This window comes from Stegostoma tigrinum, chromosome 26 (genome assembly GCF_030684315.1).
Source record: "Stegostoma tigrinum isolate sSteTig4 chromosome 26, sSteTig4.hap1, whole genome shotgun sequence".
Lineage (NCBI taxonomy): Eukaryota > Metazoa > Chordata > Chondrichthyes > Orectolobiformes > Stegostomatidae > Stegostoma > Stegostoma tigrinum.
Window position 1 is genome coordinate 2,278,705 of NC_081379.1, and position 26,104 is coordinate 2,304,808.

Sequence of the window (26,104 nt, forward strand, 5' to 3'; positions counted from 1 at the left end):
TCTCTCTTGATTTAAGATCATCCTTAAAATCAATTAAAATCTTTTGCCTTCCTTAAATAATAGCCCTTTAAATAAGTCCAGTTGTGCTTCTGCAAACATTATAGTACCATAAGAGTGCTATAGAAATGCAATTCGTCTTTGCAATGCAGCTACTATTCTCGATGCTGAGTCAGTGGGTTGAGTGTTCAGGTCCCACTTCAGAGACTTGAACCTAAAATTCCAGGGTGCAATTGGCAGCTCACTGAGGGAGTGCCACACAGTCAGGGGTAACATCTTTTGGCTGTGACTTTCATACTGTCTGGTGGGCGGAGCGGGGGGAGGGGGTGAATCCCATCTGCCTTCTGGTGGTCATGAAAGATTCCACAGCCAAGGTTTTGGAGGAGAACAGAGATCATCTTGAGCGAGTATTTACCAACACAGAAAACATTTTCTATTCACTCATGGGACATGGGCATTGCTGGCTGGGCTGGCATTTATTGCCCCTCTCTAGTTGCCCTGGATTAGGTGATGATGGGCTGCCTTCTTGACCCGCTGCAGATAGACCCACAATGCCCTTAGGGAGGGAATTCCAGGATTTTGACCCAGCGACAGTGAAGGAACGGGGATATATTTCCAAGTCAGGATGGGGAGGGGATCGGAGGGGAGCTTGCAGGGGGTGGTATTCTTACGCACGGAATATCAATGGGGATGCAATGATCTGACCACTATTGCCCAGCTGTTTGTGGGATCCTGCCTTCCGCAAATTGAGCGCTGCCTTTGGTGCGACTCGGCACTTGGGGATGTGCCTGGGCTGGTGGGAGTCGCTATGCAAATGCAAGTTTCTGAGGTTACAACCAAAAGGGGGCATTTCTGTCTACAGCCCACAGTTGCCCCAACCCAAAGGGGAAAGGCTGCCTGAACAAATGATACCTACCTTGTGTGAAAAGAACGGCAGATGCTGTAAATCAGGAACAAAAACTAGAAGTTGCTGGAAAAGCTCAGCAGGTCTGGCAGCATCTGTGAAGGAGAAAAAAATCAGTTAGTTAACTCCGGTTTGTTTTCTCCTTCACAGATGTTGCCAGACCTGCTGAGCTTTTCCAGCAACTTCTGGCTTTGCTCCTCCCTTATGTTAACGAGTTTGTGGGGGTGGGGGTGGGGGTGGTGAATGAGGAATAACGCATTGAAACGTGACAACTGCCCCTGACCCTAGGGCATGGGGCGGGGAGGGGGGAGTGCAGGGACGGTGAGGGCGAGAGAATTCTCTTTCAATTTGCAGCTTCCCCTTTAAGAGAGGAAGGTGCCAGATTCAGGAGGAAGCTGAGACACTGACCTGGAGGAGGATTTGCACTCGGGCGAGGCTGCAGCGGCTGTTCAGCCGCCGAGTTCACTGCTGTACCCGGGACTGGCTCCAGTCGAATGCAGCCCGTGTTTGTTGCTTCGATTTATTTGTTGCGCGGATGCAATGAGTGAGTGGGACTGTGAGAGAGAGCAGGGAGCTACTGCCTCGCTCTGTTACAAATCAGATGGAAGCAGAATAGAAACAGAAGTTTATTTATTTCTGCGCTGGCTGTTTATCTCATTGGGGTTCGGGGTGAATTTCACACCAGAGGCTGGGGGGCGGTGGTGGAGATGAGATGCAGTGGAGTTGGTGAAGAGCCTGGAGACTGGAAGCAGGATTCTTTATCCAGCGTCTGGAAGAGATGAGCAAACGCTGAGGATCTCAGGAAGAGAGAGGAGGCTTTCTCACCGAGAGACCTGTTGGATCTGCAGCGGGGGGTGAACCATGTTAGAGTCGGTACTGTCAGTCCTGCTACTGCTAATCCCCTACCCTGGAGCACAGTTAGCACCAGTCCCCAGTGAGGAGATAGCCCTGGGCATTGTGAGTATGGCTTTCCCTGTATAAAACAGCTAAACAAAAAGCAGTAACAACAGCCAAAAGACATCTCAGTGCTTGGATTGTGGGATTATGCCCGGCTCGAACCGGTCAGGTTCAATTTTCGGGCTGGGAATTAATTCTTTAAAAATGTGCGATTTGAGATACTGAACGGGGGCTGGAGTTAGTGCCTGGAGAGAGATGTTTTGTACAACAAAGCAGAGACACAAACTCAATGGAGAATGGTCAGCTTTGCTGCTAGAGATTTGATGTTTGTTGGGATCTGGCTGGGTTTGACGCCGGCGACTTTCTCACTCTCTCGGGCAGGGACCTGTTTGGGTTACTGCAGACAGAGCACCGGGATTAACCTGCAGCAGCTGGTCCCTCCCAGCGTGCCCTCTCTCAGCCCCCCGTCTTCTATCACCCTGCTACCCCTTTCACCACCTGTCTCACTCTTCTCTGCCCCTCTCACCCCCGCCTGCCCCTCTCAGCCCCCGCCTACCCCTCTCACCCCCATCGCCTGTCTCTCTCTATCCCACCTGTGCTGCTCACTCCTGCCTGTCCCTATCACTCCTGCTTGCCCCTCTCAGACCCCTCTGCCTCTCTCAGACCCGTCTGCCCCTCTCAGACCCCTCTGCCCATCTCAGACCCCTCTGCCCCTCTCAGACCCCTCTGCCCATCTCAGACCCCTCTGCCCCTCTCAGACCCCTCTACCCATCTCAGACCCCTCTGCCCCTCTCAGACCCCTCTGCCCCTCTCAGACCCCTCTACCCATCTCAGACCCCTCTGCCCCTCTCAGACCCCTCTGCCCCTCTCAGACCCCTCTGCCCATCTCAGACCCCTCTGCCCCTCTCAGACCCCTCTGCCCATCTCAGACCCCTATGCCCCTCTCAGACCCCTCTGCTCATCTCAGACCCCTCTGCCCCTCTCAGACCCCTCTGCCCATCTCAGACCCCTCTGCCCCTCTCAGACCCCTCTACCCATCTCAGACCCCTCTGCCCCTCTCAGACCCCTCTGCCCATCTCAGACCCCTATGCCCCTCTCAGACCCCTCTGCCCCTCTCAGACCCCTCTGCCCATCTCAGACCCCTCTGCCCCTCTCAGACCCCTCTACCCATCTCAGACCCCTCTGCTCCTCTCAGACCCCTCTGCCCCTCTCAGACCCCTCTGCCCATCTCAGACCCCTCTAACCCTCTCAGACCCCTATGCCCCTCTCAGACCCCTCTGCCCATCTCAGACCCCTCTGCCCTTCTCAGACCCCTCTGCCCCTCTCAGACCCCTCTACCCATCTCAGACCCCTCTGCCCCTCTCAGACCCCTCTGCCCCTCTCAGACCCCTCTGCCCATCTCAGACCCCTATGCCCCTCTCAGACCCCTCTGCTCATCCCACACCCCTCTGCCCCTCTCAGACCCCTCTACCCATCTCAGACCCCTCTGCCCCTCTCAGACCCCTCTGCCCCTCTCAGACCCCTCTGCCCCTCTCAGACCCCTCTGCCCATCTCAGACCCCTCTGCCCCTCTCAGACCCCTCTGCCCCTCTCAGACCCCTATGCCCCTCTCAGACCCCTCTGCCCATCTCAGACCCCTCTGCCCCTCTCAGACCCCTCTGCCCCTCTCAGACCCCTCTACCCATCTCAGACCCCTCTGCCCCTCTCAGACCCCTCTGCCCCTCTCAGACCCCTCTGCCCCTCTCAGACCCCTCTACCCATCTCAGACCCCTCTGCTCCTCTCAGACCCCTCTGCCCCTCTCAGACCCCTCTGCCCCTCTCAGACCCCTCTGCCCCTCTCAGACCCCTATGCCCCTCTCAGACCCCTCTGCCCATCTCAGACCCCTCTGCCCCTCTCAGACCCCTCTGCCCCTCTCAGACCCCTCTACCCATCTCAGACCCCTCTGCCCCTCTCAGACCCCTCTGCCCCTCTCAGACCCCTCTGCCCATCTCAGACCCCTATGCCCCTCTCAGACCCCTCTGCCCATCCCACACCCCTCTGCCCCTCTCAGACCCCTCTGCCCCTCTCAGACCCCTCTACCCATCTCAGACCCCTCTGCCCCTCTCAGACCCCTCTGCCCCTCTCAGACCCCTATGCCCCTCTCAGACCCCTCTGCCCCTCTCAGACCCCTCTGCCCCTCTCAGACCCCTCTGCCCATCTCAGACCCCTATGCCCCTCTCAGACCCCTCTGCCCATCCCACACCCCTTTGCCCCTCTCAGACCCCTCTGCCCATCTCAGACCCCTATGCCCCTCTCAGACCCCTCTGCCCATCCCACACCCCTTTGCCCATCTCAGACCCCTCTGCCCATCTCAGACCCCTATGCCCCTCTCAGACCCCTCTGCCCATCCCACACCCCTTTGCCCCTACCCCCACAATCTGTGCCCAGCTGTAGGATTTGTGGTGATGCCCGTCACTGGCCACACTGTGCCCTGGGCACATGGGATGATGTGATTTGCAGTATCTGATCTGACAGTCTAGAGTGTGCCCTGACTGCATACCTCTCAGTCCCAGGGCTGCAGTAAATTGGCAACTCTCTGGTTATCATTTGGACTGCCAAGGTTTCTTTTAAACTGAAAAATTTTTGAACTATTTTGAAGCTACAGCTGAAGTCCTGAATGCGCACATCCATTTGGAGAGAGAGGGTGCACCTCTTCCAGATGATCAGCCCAAGTCAGAAAGGGGAAGGACACTGTGGTACACATTCTGCCAGCTGTGTGCACGCTGCACTGGCTGTGTACACATTCTGCCGGCTGTGTGCACGCTGCACTGGCTGTGTACACATTCTGCCTGCTGTGTGCACGCTGCACTGGCTGTGTACACATTCTGCCTGCTGTGTGCACGCTGCACTGGCTGTGTACACATTCTGCCTGCTGTGCACATGCTGCACTGGCTGTGGACACGTTCTGCCGGCTGTGTGCACGCTGCACTGGCTGTGTACACGCTCTGCTGGCTGTGTACGTGCTGCACTGGCTGTGTACACATTCTGCCTGCTGTGTACACACTGCACTGGCTGTGTACACATTCTGCCTGCTGTGTACACGCTGCACTGGCCATGTACACATTCTGCCTGCTGTGTGCACGCTGCACTGGCTGTGTACACATTCTGCCTGCTGTGTACACGCTGCACTGGCTGTGTACACATTCTGCCTGCTGTGTACACGCTGCACTGGCCATGTACACATTCTGCCTGCTGTGTGCACGCTGCACTGGCTGTGTACACATTCTGCCTGCTGTGTGCACACTGCACTGGCTGTGTACACATTCTGCTGGCCGTGTACACGCTCTGGCAGCTGTGTACACGCTCTGTCGGAGGGGACACTGCATGCAGTCTAGGTGCATATACATTTGGCTTGTTACGCAGTCTGCTGGCTGGCTGCACACTCAAAGCACTTTCATTCGCGGATCTTGGTGCAGTTTTAGAGCGTTTCAGACAGAGGCTGCCTTCAAAGATAACCAGTGTGTTTGTATAGATGTGGTCCCAATTTTAACAACAGCTGATCAGGGGAGACAGCAATTCTGCGGAAATATCTGTAACAATCACAAGTAACTACTGTTTGTCACTGTATTTATTTAAAGCAGCTCTATCTGATTTTACTTGCACAAAAGTATGATAATTGTTTCAGTCTTTCCAAGACTCAGGTTGTTTCAGAGCTCCCCCTGATGGTTAACTTGGTGGTCTTTGCATGAGAGGCAGACGGCCACTGCAACCCCCCCCCCCCCCCCCCCCCCCACACCCCGGGAGTGTGTTCTCATAATCCATCAGAGCAGGGACTGTGACAAATCCCTCCACAAACTGGGGATGAGTGGAGCACGCCCCCCCCCCCCCCCACACCTAACCAAACAGCTCGCTCATTGGTACTTACTGCTGTGAGTCAGAGAAACAGGTTCCATCTGCAGAATGTGCCCCCCGCACTGATGGAACTTAGACAGACACAGGGCATGTGGGAAACTCCAGCAGACAATGATTTCTATGGAATGCTGTCCTTAAAACCTTTCAGAGTGAAGTGCAGCTTCCTTCACCCAAAACAAAATTTGCATAAGATTTTATTTAAGTTACAGTTATCTCCTGAAATAGACAGAATATTTACTGCCTGAGACCCTGTGTTAAAACCTTCAGACGTCTCTGCAATGGTTAGACAATTGCTGCAGGAGGTGGGTCTGTTTTGGAATGGCAGGTCTTTCAGTTGCAATCTCGCCTGATCCATTTCCTACGTGACACAGTGTTGATTTTTGTCACCGTACTGTGGCTTTATGAGGTGTATTTTATCCTGCTTTGTTTTTCAAGAGAGGTTTAAAGGCAAGAGCACCGAGCTGTTATTGAACTCTTAAAGGAAGCAGCTTGTGAGGTCTTGGTTTTTTTAAAAAGTTGGAACTATAGAAGCAGCCTGAATGGGTGTGGTTAAGCTCCCACAGAACCAGGAATTTTTTAGGTTTAGTTTTAGCAGCCAGGTTTGGAAGCTGCAGTACACCTGTCCACTCTCTCAGAGTTTTCTCTTGATGTTTATTTTTCCTGGACTGTTAGAATTGCATGTGAAATAATCTATTCTATTAGTGGCAACAAGGTGCAGAGCTGGATGAACACAGCAGGCTGAGCAGCTTCAGAGGTGCAGGAAAGCTGACTTAATGGGCCTAGACCCTTCATCAGAAAATTTCTGAACCTATTTTATTGCCTTTGCCAAAGGTGTTTTTTATGGGATGTTGCTATTTTGGAACAATTAATTAGTAATGGTTACTGTGTCTATTATTTTATTAAGCATTTCAATCGGATTACAGCTAAGTCATACTTTTCCTTTTAGTTGCATTTTCACTATGTATGTTTTGCTTAACGTTGAGTAGTTTGACCAATCAAATTGCAACTTACCTTACAAATAAGAATGAGTTAGGGTTAAGGCCACCTTCTGAATATTTTGAGGATGGCTTGGCCTGGTCTACAACATATTTCTGGAACTTTCTAGGAAATGTTTCAATGGCTGTAACTACTGCTCCTGAGTCAGGATGACTCTTTCGGCATCTAACACCAGCTGGCAATCCTGATGTGGTGCTGACAGAGTGTCACATCTTCAGAACTGCCGTGTGACAGAGAAGTTCACCCAAAACTGAACCCTTCCGGCTGGGTGAAAAAATCCCCTTTTTTCCCAAAAAACTAAAAAATCCCACAGTATGAAGGAGAGTTCAGGAGTCACATCGTAGTACCCAAACCAACATAGACCCTCAGCCAGCATTGCTGTCGGGGCACTGATCTCATTGTTGTTGCTGTGATCTTGCTGTGCTACCTTATACCAGTGACTACAGTCCAAGTGCTTTTCTGGCTATGAGGTGATTTGGCACCTTGTGAAAATACCGTAAACTACAACCGATTTTCTCCCATATTTAAGTAGCCAATACCGAAAACTGTTTGAAGTTGTAAAGCCACACAGCCATTGGTGTGATCACATAGAGCCAGAAAGACCTACTGCACAGGAATAGGCCATTCGGCCTACTAAGTCTGTGCCGGTCAAAAACAAACATCTGACTATTCTAATCCCATTCACTAGCACTTGGCCTACAGCCTTACCTGCCATGCATTGCAAGTGCACATCTAAATCCTTCTTCGTTGTGACAAGGGTAGTACAGGCAGTGAGTCCCAGGTTCCCACCACCCTCTGGGTGAAAAAGGTTTCCTCAAAATCCCCCTAAGCCTCATGCCCCTTGCCTTAAATCTGTGGCCCCAGCTGTTGATCCCTCCATCAAAAGTAATAGTTTCTTCCTTTCTACCCTATCTGTGTCCTTCATATTTTTGACATCTCAATCGTGTCCCCTCTCAGTCTCCTCTGCTCCAAGGAAGACAACTGCAGTCTGTCCAATCTCTCTTCAGAACTGAAACTCTCCAGCCTGGGCAACATCCCCTCTGCGCCATCTCTAGTGCTATCCTATCTGGAGTACTCTGTGCAGTACTCATCACTGTACTTCGAGACGGATGTTAATGCATTGGAAGCAGTTCAGAGAAAGTTTTCTAGGCTAATACCTGGAATGTGCAGGTGCCTTATGAGGAACGGCTACTCAGGCCAGACCTGTAAACTCTGGGGTTTAGGAGAATCAGAGACAGCTTACACGAAATGTATGAGATCCTGAGGGGACTTGACTAGATGGATGTGGAAAGGATGTTTCCTCTTGTGGGAGAATCTGCAACGAGGGGTCACTGTTAAAAATAAGGGAGTGCCAATTTAAAACAGAGAGAAGGAATTTTTTTTTCTCTCAGAGACTAGCGAGCCTTTAGAATTCCCTTCCTCAAAAAACAATGGGTGCAGAAACTTTCACTATCTTTAAGACAAAGGTAGATAGGTTTCTGATTCCCAAGGGGTAGAGATTATCAGGGGATATGCAGGAAGGTAGAGCTGAGGGTAAATCAGATCAGCCATGATCTTATTGAATGCTATCGCAGGCTCAGTGTGCTCTCTTTTTCTTTTTGTTCGTATAATCGTGAATTTCATACAGTTTTTACTTGTGAATGTTTTGTAGAATCTTTCCCCTTTATAATTAGGACATTGAAAGGTTTCTGCTCCCGGGCAGCAAATTTCCCTAATCTCTGATTTCTTTACAACGTAAAGAATGGGGTAAAATTGGTGGGGTCATTTGAACCCTCGAAGCCGTTGCACAAATCTCTGTGGTTCAGTGACCCCCATGTAAACTGCACATTTGAGAAAATTCAGTCACGTATCTGTTCATTTGCTAAAATTATAATTCATTTGCATCTCCTAGTGATAGTAGAGAAGCAGCAACAACACATTACACATAGTGTTGTTCGAAGATAGTGTTTCAAAGATGTGACTGAGCAGTAATTTGGTTAACAGCATGCTTTACATTCATGTAAAGAGGTAATTGGGACCTTGGCTTGCTACCTCACTTGAAAGCAGTGTAGATTATCCTGTCTGCTCTCGGCAGTGGTTTAGGAAACCTCAAGCCTCTGAACTAAATATGTGATTTACTTTGAAAACAAAAGATCCTAACTAATTTCTACTTGAAATGCTTTTAAAATATCAACATGGTCTTCAGTATAGTAAGGGGTATCATGAGTTTGATCTCCAGATTATGTTTGCAGCTTTAGGGAGCTAATTATAAACCTGCCACTAACAGAATAAAGCTGCAGGAGCAATGAGTAATGATATTATTTTGCTCAGAAGACGGTGACTGGTGTGAGATCTAAAATTGGAAGTCAAATATTGTAGCATTATGCAATGCTTTATCTAATACTGCCGATAATGACTGTTCTTACCAGCAAGTGTGTTTGATGTTACTTTCATCTTGAAAACGATCTCATACTTAATAGCATGCAGAGTCCATTAGTACTACATAGGTTTGGCTCAATCAGTAACCACCGTGCTCCATTCCTCAAGCTGTGCGGTGCAACTCCTCCTTTTTAAAGTCTGTGAGGTGCTTTGAATTCATATTGCAATGCTGAATTCTAAAGTGCTCTTTCCTCTCAGGGAGTCAGCTCGGATCTGTAATTGGATGAACTTTGCACAACTGCTCACAGAGATTTGGAAAATCAATCAATACTAGCAACCCTCCAATATATGAAGTTGAATTAACTGGGAGACCTGCCCTGAGGGATCTCAGTCCCTCTCTGCCACCTTCAACCTCATTCCAACAGGATATTTTGTATCTGTAACTCACTATACTGTTGGGGCATGTGGGTCATGGTGTTGGTGAATGTTCAGAATTCTGCAAACTGAGAAAGTACAAATTCTGTAGACTCAAGCTCACAGTCAGATCTCCAAATCGTTGAGGGAGATTGTGAGAAAAAGCTGAGATGCTGAATTGCTGGAACCTTTGAAAGAACAGTATGATATATCAGAATATCGGAGCATTGCTTCGTGAGAATGCTGCTTCTCAATTCCTGGGAGGGTTGCACATTCTTTGAAAGGGAAACACAGCGCATTTTACAGCACCACAACAGGTCACTCAGTACAGCAGCTCCATGCTGATGCCTGTGCTGTATAAAATCCTCCCCCCATCCCGTTCGCATCTCACCCTGTGATCACAACCTTTGATTCCTTGCTCCCTTGTGTTTACCCGGATTTTCCCTAACTGCTGAGGATCTAGTTAGCTCAGTTGGCCAGTTTCATAGAATCCCTACAGCATGGAAGCCAGCCATTCGGCCCATCAAGTCTACGCCTACCCTCCAAAGCGGATCTCCAACCCAGACCCACCCACTATCCTATCCCTTAGTACCCTGAATTTCCTGTGGCTAATCCACATAACCTGAATATCCGTGGATACTATGGACATTCTTACAATGCAGAGTGACAGCAACAGGCTGGGTTCATTTCCCACACCAGCTGAGGTTACCAGCTTGGGTGGGCCCTGTCTTCCCAATCTCACCCACCACCACCCCCCCTCCACCCCGGGTTGTGCTGTGGCGACCATCAAGTTAACACCCCCACCCTCTGTCATCACTCTCTCATGAGAATAGCTATCATAAAGCCTGGTAAGACTTTCTCATTCTTTTCACCCCGACCACTCCCTGGGACAGCACTTTCCACATTCTCCCCAGTCTCTTGGGGTAATGAAGGTTATTTTTCGGAATTCCTGGTCGGTATTATTAAGAAATGTCTTGTATTGATGTCCCCCCAAACAAATTTGGGGTTTGCCCCTAAAGTAGGAACCTCTCCATGTTTACTCCATCAAAACTTAATCTTAAAGCCTGCTATTTTCTGATGATGAGCACCAATCCAGATAATTGTATTTTTAAGAGTTCTAACCTCTTCATTTGGATGTTATCTTTGCAAGTGTATTTCTTGTACCTTCTCACCATCTGTGACTTTTTTTGTCTGGATCTGGTTTGTTCAAACTTGTCATGGTGTAAAACATCATCACTGAACATAGAACATAGAACATTACAGCACAGCACAGGCCCTTCGGCCCTCGATGTTGTGCCGATCTGTCATACCGATCTCAAGCCCATCTAACCTAAGCTATTCCATGTACGTCCATATGCTTATCCAATAACGACTTAAATGTACCTAAAGTTGGCGAATCTACTACCGTTGCACGCAAAGCGTTCCATTCCCTTACTACTCTCTGAGTAAAGAAACTACCTCTGACATCTGTCCTATATCTTTCACCCCTCAATTTAAAGCTATGCCCCCTCGTGCTCGCCGTCACCATCCTAGGAAAAAGGCTCTCCCTATCCACCCTATCTAACCCTCTGATTATTTTATATGTTTCAATTAAGTGAACATGACATTGAGTAGCTGAAGCCAACGGTCTGACTCCCACCCTCCTGTCACCTTGTCCCCCTTGTTGAGTCTATCCATTACTGTCTGTGTCAGGACAGATACAGGCTGTGAACGCCCCAGTTACACTGTTCCTCAGTTGACCACAGGGAGTGGACAATGACCGGCACAGCAAGATCACATCAACAGCAATAACATCCACATACAGAGATGCTGCTTGAGGGACAGATATTGGCTTGGACTCCACAGTTATCCCCCAAACTCTTCTTCACCCAGCACCTATGGGATCTTTCTGATCACCTCACTCTGCCTCTCTGGCTATCAGAATGTCAATCTTTCTACACTGTAAAGCCCATATTTGAGAATTGCCAGCCCAACAGCTCATTGATCCTGGCTGAGTGATCGAAGTTTAGGGCTGGGAGTGAACTGAGGGGGTTCCCTGTTCATGTCCCTGAACTCATAATCCAGGGACTCAGGCCCACCCTCTGAGAACATGTGCTCAAATCCTGCCCTGGCAGACGATGCAATTTAGACTCAGTTCATTAAATTTTGGGATTGAAAAGCTAGCCTTAATGTTGATCTATTGCAAGTTGTTATTAAAAACCCATCTGTTTCCCTGGTAGGGAAATCTGTCATCCTTTCTGGGTCTGAACTACATGTGACTCCAGACCTGCAGCAATGTGTTGACTCTTAAGTGCCCCCTGAAATAGCCCTAGTCAATCAATCAGTTCAAGGAACACACACATGTGTGTGTGTGTGTGTGTGTGTGTGAGTATTTATGTATGTGTGTGTGAGTATTTATGTATGTGTGTGTGTGTGTGTGTGTGTGTGTGTGTGTGAGTGTATGAGTATTTATGTATGTGTGTGTGTATGAGTATTTGTGTGTGTGCGTATGAGTATTTATGTATGTGTGTGTGTGTGTATGAGTATTTATGTATGAGTATTTGTGTGTGTGTGCGCGTGTGTGCGTGCGCGTACGTATGTGCGCATGCATGTGTGTGTGTGTTTATACGTGTGTGTGTGTGTATGAATGTGGGTATGAGTATTTATATGTGTGTGTGTATGCGTGTGTCTGTGTGTGTATGCGTGTGTGTGTGTATGAGTATGCGTGTGTGTGTGTATGCGTGCGTGTGTGTGTGTATGCGTGTGTGTGTGTATGCGTGTGTGTGTGTATGCGGGTGTGTGTGTATGCGGGTGTGTGTGTATGCGGGTGTGTGTGTTTGCGGGTGTGTGTGTATGCATGCGTGTATGTATGCCTGCGTGGGTGTATGCTGGCGTGGGTGTATGCGTGCGTGTGTGTGTATGCGTGCGTGTGTGTGTCTGCATGTGTGTGTCTGTGTGTATGCATGTCTGTGTGTGTATCCGTGTGTGTGTGTATGCGTGTGTGTGTGTATGCGTGTGTGTGTGCGTGTGTCTGCGTGTGTGTGTATATGCGAGTGTGTGTGTGTTTATGTGTGTATGAGTATTTATGTGTGTGTCTATGCATGTGTGTATGTGCGTGTGTGCGTGTGTGTATGTGTGTGTGCGTGTATGTGTGTGTGCGTGTATGTGTGTATGCGTGTGCATGTGTGTATGCGTGTGCATGTGTGTATGCATGTGTGTGTGTGTGTGGGTGTGTGTGCATGCGTGTGTGTGTATGAGTATTTATGTGTGTATGAGTATTTATGTGTGTGTGTGCGTGTATCAGTGTTTATGTATGCGCACGTGTGTATGCGCGCGTGTGTATGCGTGTGTGTGTGTGTATGAGTATTTATGTGTGTGTGTGCGCGCGCGCGCGTGCGCGAGTGTGTTTAGTGGTGTGTGCGTGTGTGTGTGTCTTTAGAAAACAAATGTTTGTTAAAGTCATGTTATGAAAATAAACACTTGTTCTTTCTTTGATTTAAATTTGCAATAAAACCTGTTCATGTCTTCCTCAAATGACCAAAACTCGAGATGGCTGAAATACTCCTTCTAAGAAATACATTTTGTCATGTTCGGCCCAGGGATGAGAAATGGGAGAGAATTATCCCCGACTGTCTCTCACCATCTGTGCAAACTCTCTGAGTTACAACGTTGAGGTGAGATGTTAACCCAAGGCCTTTCTGTCCTTGAAGTGACAGTCAAATTCCAATCTCATCCGGAGATAAGCAGAGAAATCCTCCCTGTATCCTGATCAATGATTATCCCCTCAATCCTCCCTCAAAAACAGGGTTTCTTTTCCATTTCCATTTTGCTGCTTGTGGGGACTTGCAGTGTGTAGCTTGGCTGTTGTGTTTTCTAAATAAGAACAGGATCAACATGCCAAAACTGCTCCATCTCCTGCAAAGCACATTGAGATGTACTGAGGGTGTGAAGTGTGATGTACAAATGCAAATATTTCTTCAAGTTGTTTCTCACTCTAACTGTTCCATCCTCTTCAAAATGATGACATTGCCTTTATCTGTAAATTTGTTGATGCCCCTTCATTTCCTGCTTAATATCAGTGGGGGATGCAACAGATAATCTAACCTGTTCTTAATGTTTCTAGCTCATCACAAAACTGTAATCTCTCAGTACAAGGATTAACGTATTAATCGCTTATTATTTGCTCCATGTTAGTTTTAAACTACGATCACATCTGACCGATTACAGCCAGCATTTTCACCTAAAATAGACGCTGAATGTCACTGTTTAATGTCTGTGGATTATTTTTGACACCCACATCACTCCTGAAAATTCTCCGAGATGTCTGCGCTCATCTGCTCCTGGCATCTACAATTCCCTTCACCTAACTACTGGAGGTGCCGATTCTACCTCCTCCTTTCAGACACACCTTAAAATCTTTGCCTGAGGTTTGGGTTCACTGCCTGAACATCATTTTAATGTGGATTCATTGTTGAATTTTTGTTGATGTCCCTTCGAAATACTGCAATGCTTCACAACTTTATAGACACTGTGCAGATACAAATTGTTACTCTTTTTGAAATTCATTCCTGAGACGTGGGTATCACCGGCTGGGCCCAGCATTTATTGCCCCATCCCTAACTGCCCCTTGAGAAGGTGGGGGTGAGCTGCCTTCTTGAACCGCAGCTGACTATGTGCTGGGGGTTGACCCACAATGTCCTTCGGATATTCCAGGATTTTGACCCAGCGACAGTGAAGGAACAGGGATATATTTCCAGGTCAGGATGGTGAGGGGCTTGGAACTTGCAGGAGTGGGAATTGGAGGATATTTTGATGTATCTGCTGCCCTTGTCCTTCTGCATGGAAGTGGTTGTGGGTTTGGAAGGTGCTGTCTGAGGATCTTTGCTGAATTTCTGCAGTGCATCTTGTAGATGGTACACACTGCTGCGACTGAGCGTCAGTGGTGGGGGGAGTGGGATGTTTGTGGATGTGGTGCCAATCAAGCGGCTGCTTTGTTCTCGATGGTGATGAGCTGCTTGTGTGTTGCTGGAGCTGCATTCATTAAGGCAAGTGGGGAGTATTCCATCATACTCCTGACTTGTGCCTTGTAGATGGTGGACAGGCTTTGGGGAGTCAGGCAGTGAGTTACTTTGTGTCGGATTCCCAGCCTCTGACCTGCTCCTGTAATCACTGACTGATATTATCTTTGTCACAGACATGAAACTGCAACACTCTCAGTTTGTATTTAAGGTGAAAAAGCTGACTGTAACCAGTGAGATACGGTGAAAAATGTTGTTTTATGTGCTGTACCGGCACATCGTACCAAACGCAGTGCATCGGGGGGTAGCAGAGCAAGGTGCAGAATTCAGTGTCACAGCTGCAGAGACGGTGCAGAGAGAGATCAGCTTTAACGTTTGTGAGGTCTATTCAAAAGTCTGATAACGACGGGGAGAAAACCTGCTTTCGAATCTGTTTGCATGTGTATTCAAACTTTTCTATCTTTTTGCTTGGATTGAGGAGGGTGGAAGAGAGTATAACTGGGGTGGGGAGGGGTCTTTGATGATGCTGTGTGCTTTCTCGAGGCAGTGGGAAGTGTAGATGGAGTCAGTGGATGGGAGGCTGGCTTGTGCGATTGACTGGGCTGTGTTCACAGCTCTCTGTAATTTCTTGCGGTGTTGGCAAGAACAATTGCCAAACCAAGCTGTGATGCATCCCCATTGGATGCTTTCTAAGGTGCATCTGTAATAATTGGTTGGAGTCCATGCTGAATTTCCTTAGCCTCCTGAGGAAGTAGAGACATTGTTGTGCTTGACCATCATGTCGATGTGGGTGGACCAGGGCAGATTGTTGGTAACTGTCACTCCCAGGAACTTGATGCTTTCGATCATCTCCACCTCAGCACCATTGATACAGACGGGGGTGAACCCCTCCACCTCACTTCCTGAGGTCAGTGCCCAGCTCCTTCATTTTGCTGCTGTTGAAGGAGCGATCATTATCTTTACACCATACTGCTAAGCACTCAATCTATTTCCTGTACTTGTTGTTGTTTGGGATCTGACCTACTACAGTGGCGTTGTCAATGGAGTTGGGGTGCAATTGGGCCACATGGAGGTGAGTGTACTAGGGGTAGAGTAACGGGCTGAGTCCGTTGCCTTGTGGGGCACCAGTGTCGAGGATTGTGGTGGAAGAGGCGTTGTCGTCAATTCTTACTGATTGTGGTCTCTGGGTCAGGAAGTCGAGGGTCCAATTACAGGGTGGGGAGGTGAGATGAGTTTGTGTTCTTTGGTGAATTCAACTGAGTTCCTGGTCAACACGACCCCCAGGATGTTGATTCTGGAGGATTCAGTGATGGTCATAGTGTCATTGAGTAAGGAAACAGAGCCTTCATTCCAATCCATCCATACCAAGTTTCCCAACATAAATGCCTCCCACTTGCCTGAGTTTGGCCCATTTCCGTCTGAACCTCTCCTATTCATGTACCCGTCCGAAAATCTTTTAAATGCTGTAACTGCATCCTGCATCCACCTCTGGCAGTTCATTCCATGTATGAACCACCCTCTGTGTGAAAAAGTTGCCCCTCGGGTCCCTTTCTCATCTCGCCTTAAAATTTTGCCCTCTAGCTTTGAACATCCCTACCCTATGGAAAAGACCATTGCTCTTCACCTTATTTATACTTCTCATAATTTTATAAACCTCTGTAATGTCATCCCTTAACCGCCTATGCTCCAGGGGAAGAAATCGCAGCTTATCCAGCCTTTCCTTATAAATCAAATCCTCTGATCCCGATAATATCCTGGAATATCTTTTCTGCGCCCTTTCCAATCTAATCATATCCTTCCTATAGCAGGGTGGGGTAGTGGTTAGTTGTCTCTTACTGGAGAGGGCCATAGCCTGGCCTTTGTGTGGGATAAGTGTTACAGCCCAGGCCTGGATATTGTCCAGATCTTGCTGCATGTGAACATGGACTGCTTCAGTATCTGAAGAGTCGCGAATGGCGCTGAACATGGTGCAATGATCAGCGAGCATCCCCACTTCTGACTTTATGATGGATGGAAGGTCATTGACGAAGCAGGATTGGGTGCATCAAAGACCCACAATTCACCAGAAAGTGAAGGGCAGGGCTGGGGGTGGTGGTTGCTGAAGGAAATTCTTTCTGTTTTGATAGCTATTTGCTGTTTTACTTCGCAAGTAAATCAGCACCCCTTCTCCCGGTCAGGAGACCCTGTTTCAATGAACTGGCCAATGTAGTTGTTTAAATGATGCTCTGTGTACAACTGACAGGGTGTGAGGTGGAGTCTGGTACCCAGCGCTTTGACAGTCGGGTAGCAACTTGAATCCTTTCCATCCCTTTGCTTCAGACTCTACTCTTCTCCATGAGCCAGCGATTGAACCCTTGTGCACACGGTGAGTTCTACAGCAATGATCTCGGGAGCACAGCATCCTGACAATCTGAGTACATGCCCCGGAAACGAACAGAGGAGTGCTCCCCAATCCCGTCGCACTGGTGTACAAAAATGACCACTTCTGTTCTACACCTCGGCCACATCTTACATTTCTGTGACGCCTTCGGCATGGAAATGCTGGGAGGCCCAGAACAGTGGAGGAGGAGGAAAGGTGGTTCAGAAGTTGTGCTTCAATTGCACTAAGCGCTCATTGAAGCTTGTCCAGGGTTTAATTTTGCGATCTGCAGCTCAGTGAGGCTCAAACCTAGCGGAATGACTTCACCACTTTACAGGGTTAAATAAGGAGGGAGGTTGTATATCCTACGGGGAGTTGTTTACACCTCAGTTTAGACATTTGAGGTGTTTGCCTATCTGTCATATCGTTTTACAGAGGAATATTTTACAGAGAAGTCCAGGTTAGAGTGGAATGGCGAGGCAGGCTGGATGCACTGAATGGCTTCCTCCACCTAGCACATTGTCCCAAGATTTTCCTTCTTCCTAATTTACAGCTTTAAGTCTCTTGAGAATGTCTCATCGCGCTCTCCTTCAGAATCATGCCTGTGCACAAAATTACAAATTCTTCAGCTGATTCTTGTGATTGCAAAGAAAACTGTGAATAGCTCATTTTGATTCATTCATCTTGGCTTTACCAGAAACAAAAACGCAGTTATAAAACCTGTTCCTCCAATTATTACTTATATCCACGGTGTAGCTGTGCCTCTCAAGAGCAGTGTTTTTTTTTGCTAAAATTCAAAACCTCGAACTGTGGCTTAATGATTAGCTTCCACCACAAAAAAAGCCTCTTATCTTTCTAGATGTAATTAATTATTTTATCTTCATGTGAATGCAATCCAACTGGGAAAGGTCAGGAGCAGCAAATTGAGATGTTAGAAAGTCACTGGATTAAAATCCTGGAATTCCCAGCCTGAGGGCATAGTGGGTCTATCTACAACACATGGACTACAGTGATTCAGGAAGGCAGCTCACCCCCACCTTCTCAATTGCACCATCTAGCGACACCCACATCCCACAAATGAATAAAACTAAGTCTGAATTGTAGGTTGTAGGCTCCTATGTAAAACCAAGGACAAGTCTGAAATCTCAAGTGGATGTAGAAGTTCCAGAGTCACATTTAGGACAGGTGATGGAGACTTCCACCAGCTTTTTTCCTCATTATTTTTCTCACAGCCGTTGTCATTAACGCAGATCAGTAGGCCACCATCACTTTGCTGTTTGTGGGAGCTTGCTGTGCACAGATTGGATACTGTGCTTCTCACATTGCAACAGTGACCACACCTCAGAAAGATCCTCATTGGCTGTATGTCATTTTGGGACATGCTGAGACAGTGAAAGGCACCGCTGGAATGTAAGTCCTCCATGCATTTTCATGTGGAAATGTTGCTCTTTGCACCTGAGAGTTGTTTAGTTCAGCAGCAATATCTCAGCAAGACTCTGATTGCTGTTTGTTTTTGTTGAGGATCATTTCAACTCACTTTTGAAGGTAGTGTTGGAAAAATGTTGGCTTTTCTGTAACTTCTTGAAGCGCAGCTCCATTCACAGTTGTTGTTGTCTGGAATTGATGCCTGGCTGAAGACTGTCTATATGTAGTAGTGGCCAATTCAGGAGTGATTTGGATTTTGAACTGAGTCATGGGTGTCCTGAACCATCGGGACACTAAGCAGACCTTGTGGCTAACCGCTCTTGCAGTCCTTAACTCTAACCCCATTACTTCCACCTTTGTTGTAGGAACATGTGAGCAGGAGAGGGATTGAACATTCATGGGTGACCTGTGCAGCCAGCACCATTTGTGAAAACATAGAAAGAAGACATTCAGCCTATTTAGTCTGCACTGACCCTCTGAAGAACATCCCCACCCTCCTTGTAACCCTGCACTTCCCCTTGGCCAATCCACCCTAACCTCCACATCTTTGTGGGAGGAAACCAGAGCACCCAGAGGAAACCCACACAGACAGGGGAGAATGTGCAAACTCCGCACAGACAGTCACCCGAGGGTAGGATTGAACCCGGGTCCTGGGCGCTGTGAGGCAGCAGCGCTAACCACAGCGCCTCACCTCCCAAAAACATTGGAAATTTCAAAACCTTTCTCATGCAACCCAGAGATTCCCTTGAGCAGCTGATGTCTATGACAATCACCATTTCAATCTATATATTAATGTTCAGCAGAGTAGGACGCCAGTCAGCCCATCATATTCCTGGAGGTTCTCTGAAATAACTACCAGTCATCACGTTCCACAAAGCGTTTTTCACCGTTTTAAAATATTTATCCAATTCCCCTAATGAAAGTGTTTATACACCATTTTCACCGTCTTCACAAGCAATGAATCTGGATCATTTCTCTGGTCCCTTCACTCTCCACCTTACGTCTGCTTTTTGGTTTCTTGCCTTCCTGTAATTTGGAACAGCTTCTCCTTGTTTGAGCATCGTGGTTTTGAACTCAAGTGCTAAAATATCCCCCGAACACTCAATGCTTGAGGAAACAATTAATTAGTAACTGTGTAGATTCAGCATTTGAAGGGATATAGTTGTATCCATTCTGCCACCTAAGTAACACAACTCCTGCATCAGCTCAGGCTGTGGCCCTCCGTGTATAATTAGACAACAGCAAGTGTAGCACAGCCCTGTCTGCTCTCAAATATATCCCAACTAGGTAATTTTCACCAACCTTCTGTCATAACATGACAAGTGCATCTTCACCCTTTGATGATCTCTCTCCCAATAAAATCATTTCTCTCTCCCACTAAGGCCTTTCCTGACTTTCCTTCACATCTACTCGCATCAGCCCAGGAACGCTGATTTGAAGAGCTATAGTGGATCTCGTTGTGGCTTAGCCTTCACAGCTTATCCAGCTCGTCTACATTCCTGAAACGAGGCTCTATCAGGTTCAGAGACTGCATTTGGACCTCAGTAAACCACAGACCTTTGGTTCCAGGTCTCTGTTTGCCTTCCCAGCCCCTGCTCTGCCTTCAGTCTTACTGTAGACCTTTTAAGCCTTTTGTTGGCGATAGTGGACACTTGGGCAATCGCGTTCACTAATGTATCGGTTCTCCCAGCACATGGGTCTCATCTACCGACCAGCTCCCTGTCTGCCAGTGTGAGGCTGTGTCACCCTAATGGTGCTACCGGTGGGCTGTTAATCCAGGCGACCCCAGGTTCAAATCCTGTCACAGCTGACAGTGGGATTTAAAATCAATTAAAGGTCTGCGTTTAAGAGTCTAATGATAACCATGAAACCATTGCTGGATGTTGGGGGGAGAAAAAACACATCAGATTCACTCCTTTAGGAAACACCTAGCCTACACATGATCCAGGTCCACAGCTTTGTGGTTGAACTCTCAAGTGCCCCGGGGCAATAAATTTTGGTCAGGCCAGCAATGCCAACATCCCATAAATGAATTAAACACACCTTCTAAGGATTTGAGCACCTCCAAAATTCATCTGTCTGATTCGTACCTTGCACAAGTTCCCATTTGCACATCACCCCTGTACTGGGGAGGTAATGGCCTAGTGGAATTATCGCTCGATTGTCAATCCAGAGACCCAGGCAATGTACTGGGGACCTGGGTTCAAATCCTGCCCTAACAGCGGGTGCTATTTGAATTCAACAAAGTATCTGGAATTAAGAATTTAATGATGACCATAAATCCATTGTCGATTGTCAGGGGAAAACTCATCTGGTTCACTAATGCCCTTTAGGGAAGGAAATTGCCATCCTTACCTGGTCTGACCTACATGTGACTCCAGACCCACAGCAATGTGGTTGACTCTTAACTGCCGTCTGGCCAGTTAGGGATGGTCAATAAATGCTGCCTGGTCAGTGAGGCCCGCATCCCGTGAATACAGGAAAAAACTCAGTGACTTGCCCCATACTACTACAGTTTATGATCCTTGTTGGGATTCCCTCTTTAACTCCGATCTCATCAGCCCACATCCCTTCCTGACATTTGCATCCATCCAGTGCTTGCTGTTTCCATGATTTGAATGGCTCTGCCAGTGGTGGATGTGCTATCAGCCACCTGTGCCCCTAGCTCCAAGACCCCCTCCCTCACCATCTCCCTACCTCGCTCCCCTCTGTAAGACCAGTGACCATATGTGGCTTTGGTGTCAAACCTCGGCTGATAATGCACTTGTGAAGCACCTTGTGGAATGTTAATCCTTCAAAGGTGCCACGTGAATTCAGATTTCTGTTGTCATAATTATTATGAAATTCAAGACAAAACAGAGGGAATCTTGCCTTATTCCAGTCTAGACTCAACGGATCGATTGGCCTCTTTCTGTGCATTGGTAACTATAACATGTTCAGTCAGCAGTCACCCTCACCCATGATCTTTTGCATGTGTGTGATGACCTAGTTTGAAAGTTTCTGAGTGACAAGGTTGTGATTTTAGGTGGTAATTGTTCTTGGGGGTACCATGTAGGCTGACACTTCAGATTCTAACTTTGGTCCTGAAGATACATCATATTGTCTTCCCTCTTTCAGTCAACTTCCCAAATAGACTGCTTTCCTTTGCTTTCCCCGGTATTCTTCTAACTACAGGCTAACATGTCTCCAGGTGCTGGGGCTTCTCTTGCTGATGACATGCAAAGCAACATCCTGGGAATCAATCTTTCGAGTGTGCAGACTCTCAGCCTGTTCTGAGGAATGGATGGAGGGGCTGAGGGAGTGCTGCTCTGTTGGAGACACAGTCTCCCAGATGAAACTTCAGCCGTCTCTGTCCTCCAAGTTGGACGGCATTACCCAAAATATTCTGCAGCAAAGATGGAGGCCATTCACTCCATCCCACTGTGCTAGCTCTTTGAAACAGCAGTCCCACAATCAAGAAGCAGTGCCCCCTAATTTTGTGATTTGGTGAATATTGGTGCCTGAGCCACTGCTCCTGGAAAATCCCTTTCCTTATGTTGCTGATTACCAAGAGGTCCAATAGTGGGCAGACTTAGTGGGTGACTTCACATGAGCCATAACAGTTAGGAGCAGGAGGAGGCCATTCAGCCCCTCAGGTCTGCTCTGCTGTTCAGCAGGATCATGGCTGACCTGGCATTCCTCACTTTACTGCCCTTTCCCCAGAACCTTTGACTCCCTAGCTGATCTAGGATCTATCACATAAAATCCCTAAATTGCAGAAGGAGGCTTTTCAGCCCGAGTCCTCAGAATACCGTACCTCTCAGACCCAGCTCCCTACCCTATTCCCATATTTCCAATGGCTAGCCCACCTAGCCTGCACTTGCCTGAACACTACGAGCAATTTAGCATGGCCAGTCTACCGTAACCTGCACATCTTTGGACTGTGGGAGGAAACCGGAGCAAATCCGCACAGACACGTGAACACAGCTTACACACAGGCAGCCACTCAAGGATGGTATCCAACCCAGGTCCCTGGCACTGTGAGGCTGAAGCTCCAACCACTGAGCCAACATGCCATCCTACCTCAGCCTTAAGTACACAGGACATGGAGAGTAACTGCTGATGATGAGATTCATTGGGTTCTCCTGACAATATGATAATTTGAAATACAAACGTGAGCTGGTTCAGTTCAAAGTATCCCCCCAGAATATCCTTTGTGCTTGAAAGTGTTGAAGACATTCAGAACTGCAGATCTTATCCTTCCTCTATGCAGTTTCCATTCGGCAAGTCTCTCGTGATTTATTACAATGCAGCATTGAAACTAAACTCCCCAAGCTTTCCCAGTTTGTAACTTCAGCCCATGCATATAGTCATTACTGAGTGTTATCAGATCATTTTTAGAGTGTAATCATGAATATTCCTGGTGATAGTAATCAGAGAATTTGAATAAAATGTTGGTCCTGCTTGAGAATTAAAATTTGTGTAGAGCTGGATGAACACAGCAGGCCAAGCAACATCAGAGGAGCAGGAAGGCCAGCTCGGCCCGCTGTGTTCATCCAGCTCTACACCTTGTTATCTCAGATTCTCCAGCATCGGCAGTTCCTGCTGTCTCTGAGAATTAACGTTTGCTGCTTTTTATGATATTGTGAAGGATGTAATCACTGAAAGTGTTGTACAGTACACTGAATGTTGTTCCCAGTTCTATCATGTACAATTGTAATGGCAGGGTTTTAGCAAGTTTTCAATTGAATTTTTTAAAAACTTGCACTTTTATAGCACCTTTCTCAACCTCACAACATCCTAGAGATAGCAAGAACTGCAGACCCTGGAGTCAGATTGTGGAGCTGGGGGAGCACAGCAGACCAGGCAGCACCAGAGGGAACGCAGTGTGGAGCTGGAGGAACACAGCAGGCCAGGCAGCACCAGAGGGAACACAGCGTGGAGCCGGAGGAACACAGCAGGCCAGGCAGCATCAGAGGGAACACAGTGTGGAGCTGGAGGAACACAGCAGGCCAGGCAGCCTCAGAGGGAACGCAGTGTGGAGCTGGAGGAACACAGCAGGCCAGGCAGCCTCAGAGGGAACGTAGTGTGGAGCTGGAGGAACACAGCAGGCCAGGCAGCATCAGAGGGAACACAGTGTGGAGCTGGAGGAACACAGCAGGCCAGGCAGCATCAGAGGGAACACAGTGTGGAGCTGGAGGAACACAGCAGGCCAGGCAGCATCAGAGGGAACACAGTGTGGAGCTGGAGGAACACAGCCGGCCAGACAGCATCAGAGGAGCAGGAAAGCTGACATTTCAGGCCAGGACCCTTCTTCAGAAATGGGGGGGGGAGAGAAGGAAGCTCTGAAATAAATAGAGGAGGGCTGGGGTAGATAGGTGGGATGGTGATAGGTGAGTGCAGGTAGGTAATGGTGGGGATTGGTCAGTGAGGTGGGAGGGGCAGACAGGTGGGTGGGGTGAACAGGTGGGAGAGAAGATGGACAGGTTGTGTCAGGTCAAGGAGGCGGGGATGAGAGGGAGGGTTGGACATGGGATGAGGCTGGGGGTGGGGTCCCAAGGCGGAGTTTGAGGCGCTGCTCCTCCACTTTGTGGGTGGTGTCTTTGTGACACTGGAGGAGGCCCAGGATGGTCATGTCACCCAGGGATTGGGAGGGAGAGTCAAAATGGTTTGCGATTGGAAAGTGTTGTCGTTTTTACTCTACAAAGTGGTCTCCGAGTCTATGCTTGGTCTCGCCAATGTAGAGGAGGCCGCACTAGGAGCAGCGGTACAGTGAACCATGTTCGCGGATGTGCAGGTGAGCCTCCGTCTGGTGTGAAAGGTTTGCTTTGGACAATAAGTGGAGGTTGTCGGGGGGAGGTGTATCACTCCCTGCGGTTACAGGGAAAGGTGCTGGTGGGTGGTGGAGCTCATGGGGAGTGTGGAGTGGGCGAGGGAGTCACTGAGAGAGCAGTCTCTATGGGCGGCAGGTAGGGATGGGGACGAAGCTATCTCTTTGGTTGTTGGGTTGGATGGTAAATGGCAGAGAATGATACGATGGATGTAGAGGATGATGGGGTGATAAGTGAGGACAAGGGGTATTCTGTCTTTGTTTTTGTTGGGGAAGTGGGTCTGAGGGCAGAGGTGCGGGAAACGCAAGAGATATGATTGAGGGAATTTTCAGTCACTCCCTCTGGGGCTCCTCCAGTGTCACAAACTGGGGGAGTAGCACCTCATAGTCCACCTCGGGAGCCTACAGCCCGGACCTGAACATGGAATTCACCAGTTTTAAAATCTCCCTGCCCACAGCCTCATCTCATGACCAACCCTCCCTCTCATCCCTGCCTCCTTGACCTGACACAACCTGTCTGTCTTCTCTCCCACCCATCCCAAAGACCAATCCTCACCCTCCCTACTTGCACTCACCTGTTACCATCCCACCTATTGTCTCCGGCCTCACCCATCCTCTCGATATTTATTTCCCAGCTCACTTACTCCTCCTCCATTTCTGAAGAAGGGTCCCAATCCTCAACATGATCTTTCCTGCTCCTCTGATGCTGCCTGGCCTTCCATGTTCATCCAGCTCCACACTGTGTTATCCCACAACATCCCAGTGTGTTTTTAATCAGTGGATGAAGCTGTTTTTGGAGTTGTAGTCATTGTTGTAATTAGATTCCCTACAGTGTAGGAACAGGCCCTTCGGCCCAACAAGCCCACACCAAACCTCAGTGCATCCCACCCAGACCCATACCCCTATAACCCACACATCCCTGAACACTACGGGCAACTTAGCATGGCCAATCCACCTAGCCTGCACATCTCTGGACTGTGGGAGGAAACCAGAGCACCCGGAGGAAACTCACACAGACACGGGGAGAATGTGCAAACTCCTCACAGACAGCCACTCGAGGCCAGAATTGAACCTGGGTCCCTGGCGCTGTGAGGCTGCAGTGCTAACCACTGAGTCACCGTGCCGCCCCCTAGGAAGTGATTGCACAGCAAGATCCCACAAGCAGGGATAATAAGCAGATCGCCTGTATGGGATGATGAGATGGAGGAAAGATATTGGCTCAGATAAAGCAGGGGAAAATTCTTCTGAATAGTAACATGATTGGCTAAGGGGGAGCCTTTGCTTAACATTTTGTCTCAAAGCCAGCACCTCCAACAGTTCCACACATCATCAGTCCCACGCTGGGAATGCCAACCTAGATTCTGTGCACAAATCTTCAGGGTAAGCCTTGAATCCGTAATCTTCAAAGCAGACAGAAAAATCTGATGCATTGAGCATCTGTGTGCAGTTATTTACGCACTAATTCTTAAACTCTTATTTCCTCAGGGATGGTTAGTGATGTCTTTATTCATTTACAGGATGAGGGTGTCTCTGGATAGGCTGGCATTTATTGCCCAGAGGGCAGTTAAGAGTCAACCATAAGTGGCACAGATCGCAGTTTTCAACCATAAGGGGCATCAGAAAACCAGGTGGGGTTCTCTCCCCAACAATCAATTCATGAGAGATAGTAGAAACTGCAGATGCTGGAGAATCCAAGATAACAAGGCGTAGAGCTGGATGAACCGAGCAGCATCAGAGGAGCAGGAAAGCTGACGTTTCGGGCCTCGACCCCTCATCATTCGACTCTCAATTCCATTCTTTTCTTCTTTTAATTAAATTCAGATTCCAACCTCTGCCACGGCAGGATTCAAACCAAGTACATGATGTGGGTCTCTGGACTAACAGCCCAGCGATAATGCCATTAGGCATCACCTCTCCAGCATGTTCCCAGTTTCTGCTTTTATTGCTTTGTGTGAACCTGGGGGAACTGGGGTCTGCTTTAACCGGCAGAGTCGCACCCGGACTCTTTTCGCACAGGATCCACATTGACCTTATTGAAAACATTCTGTCCATCCTCA

General features: G+C 48.2%; 1 protein-coding gene across 1 annotated transcript in view; it reads left to right on the plus strand.

Moving 5' to 3' along the window:
• The first annotated feature begins 1,445 nt into the window (after positions 1 to 1,445).
• Positions 1,446 to 26,104, plus strand: part of mmp17a (matrix metallopeptidase 17a) — a 104,666-nt gene continuing 80,007 nt past the window's right edge. The window contains exon 1 of the mRNA XM_059654888.1: positions 1,446 to 1,858. Within this exon, the coding sequence (XP_059510871.1) occupies positions 1,763 to 1,858 (96 nt within the window). The 5' untranslated portion in view covers positions 1,446 to 1,762. The remainder of the gene's footprint in view (positions 1,859 to 26,104) is intronic.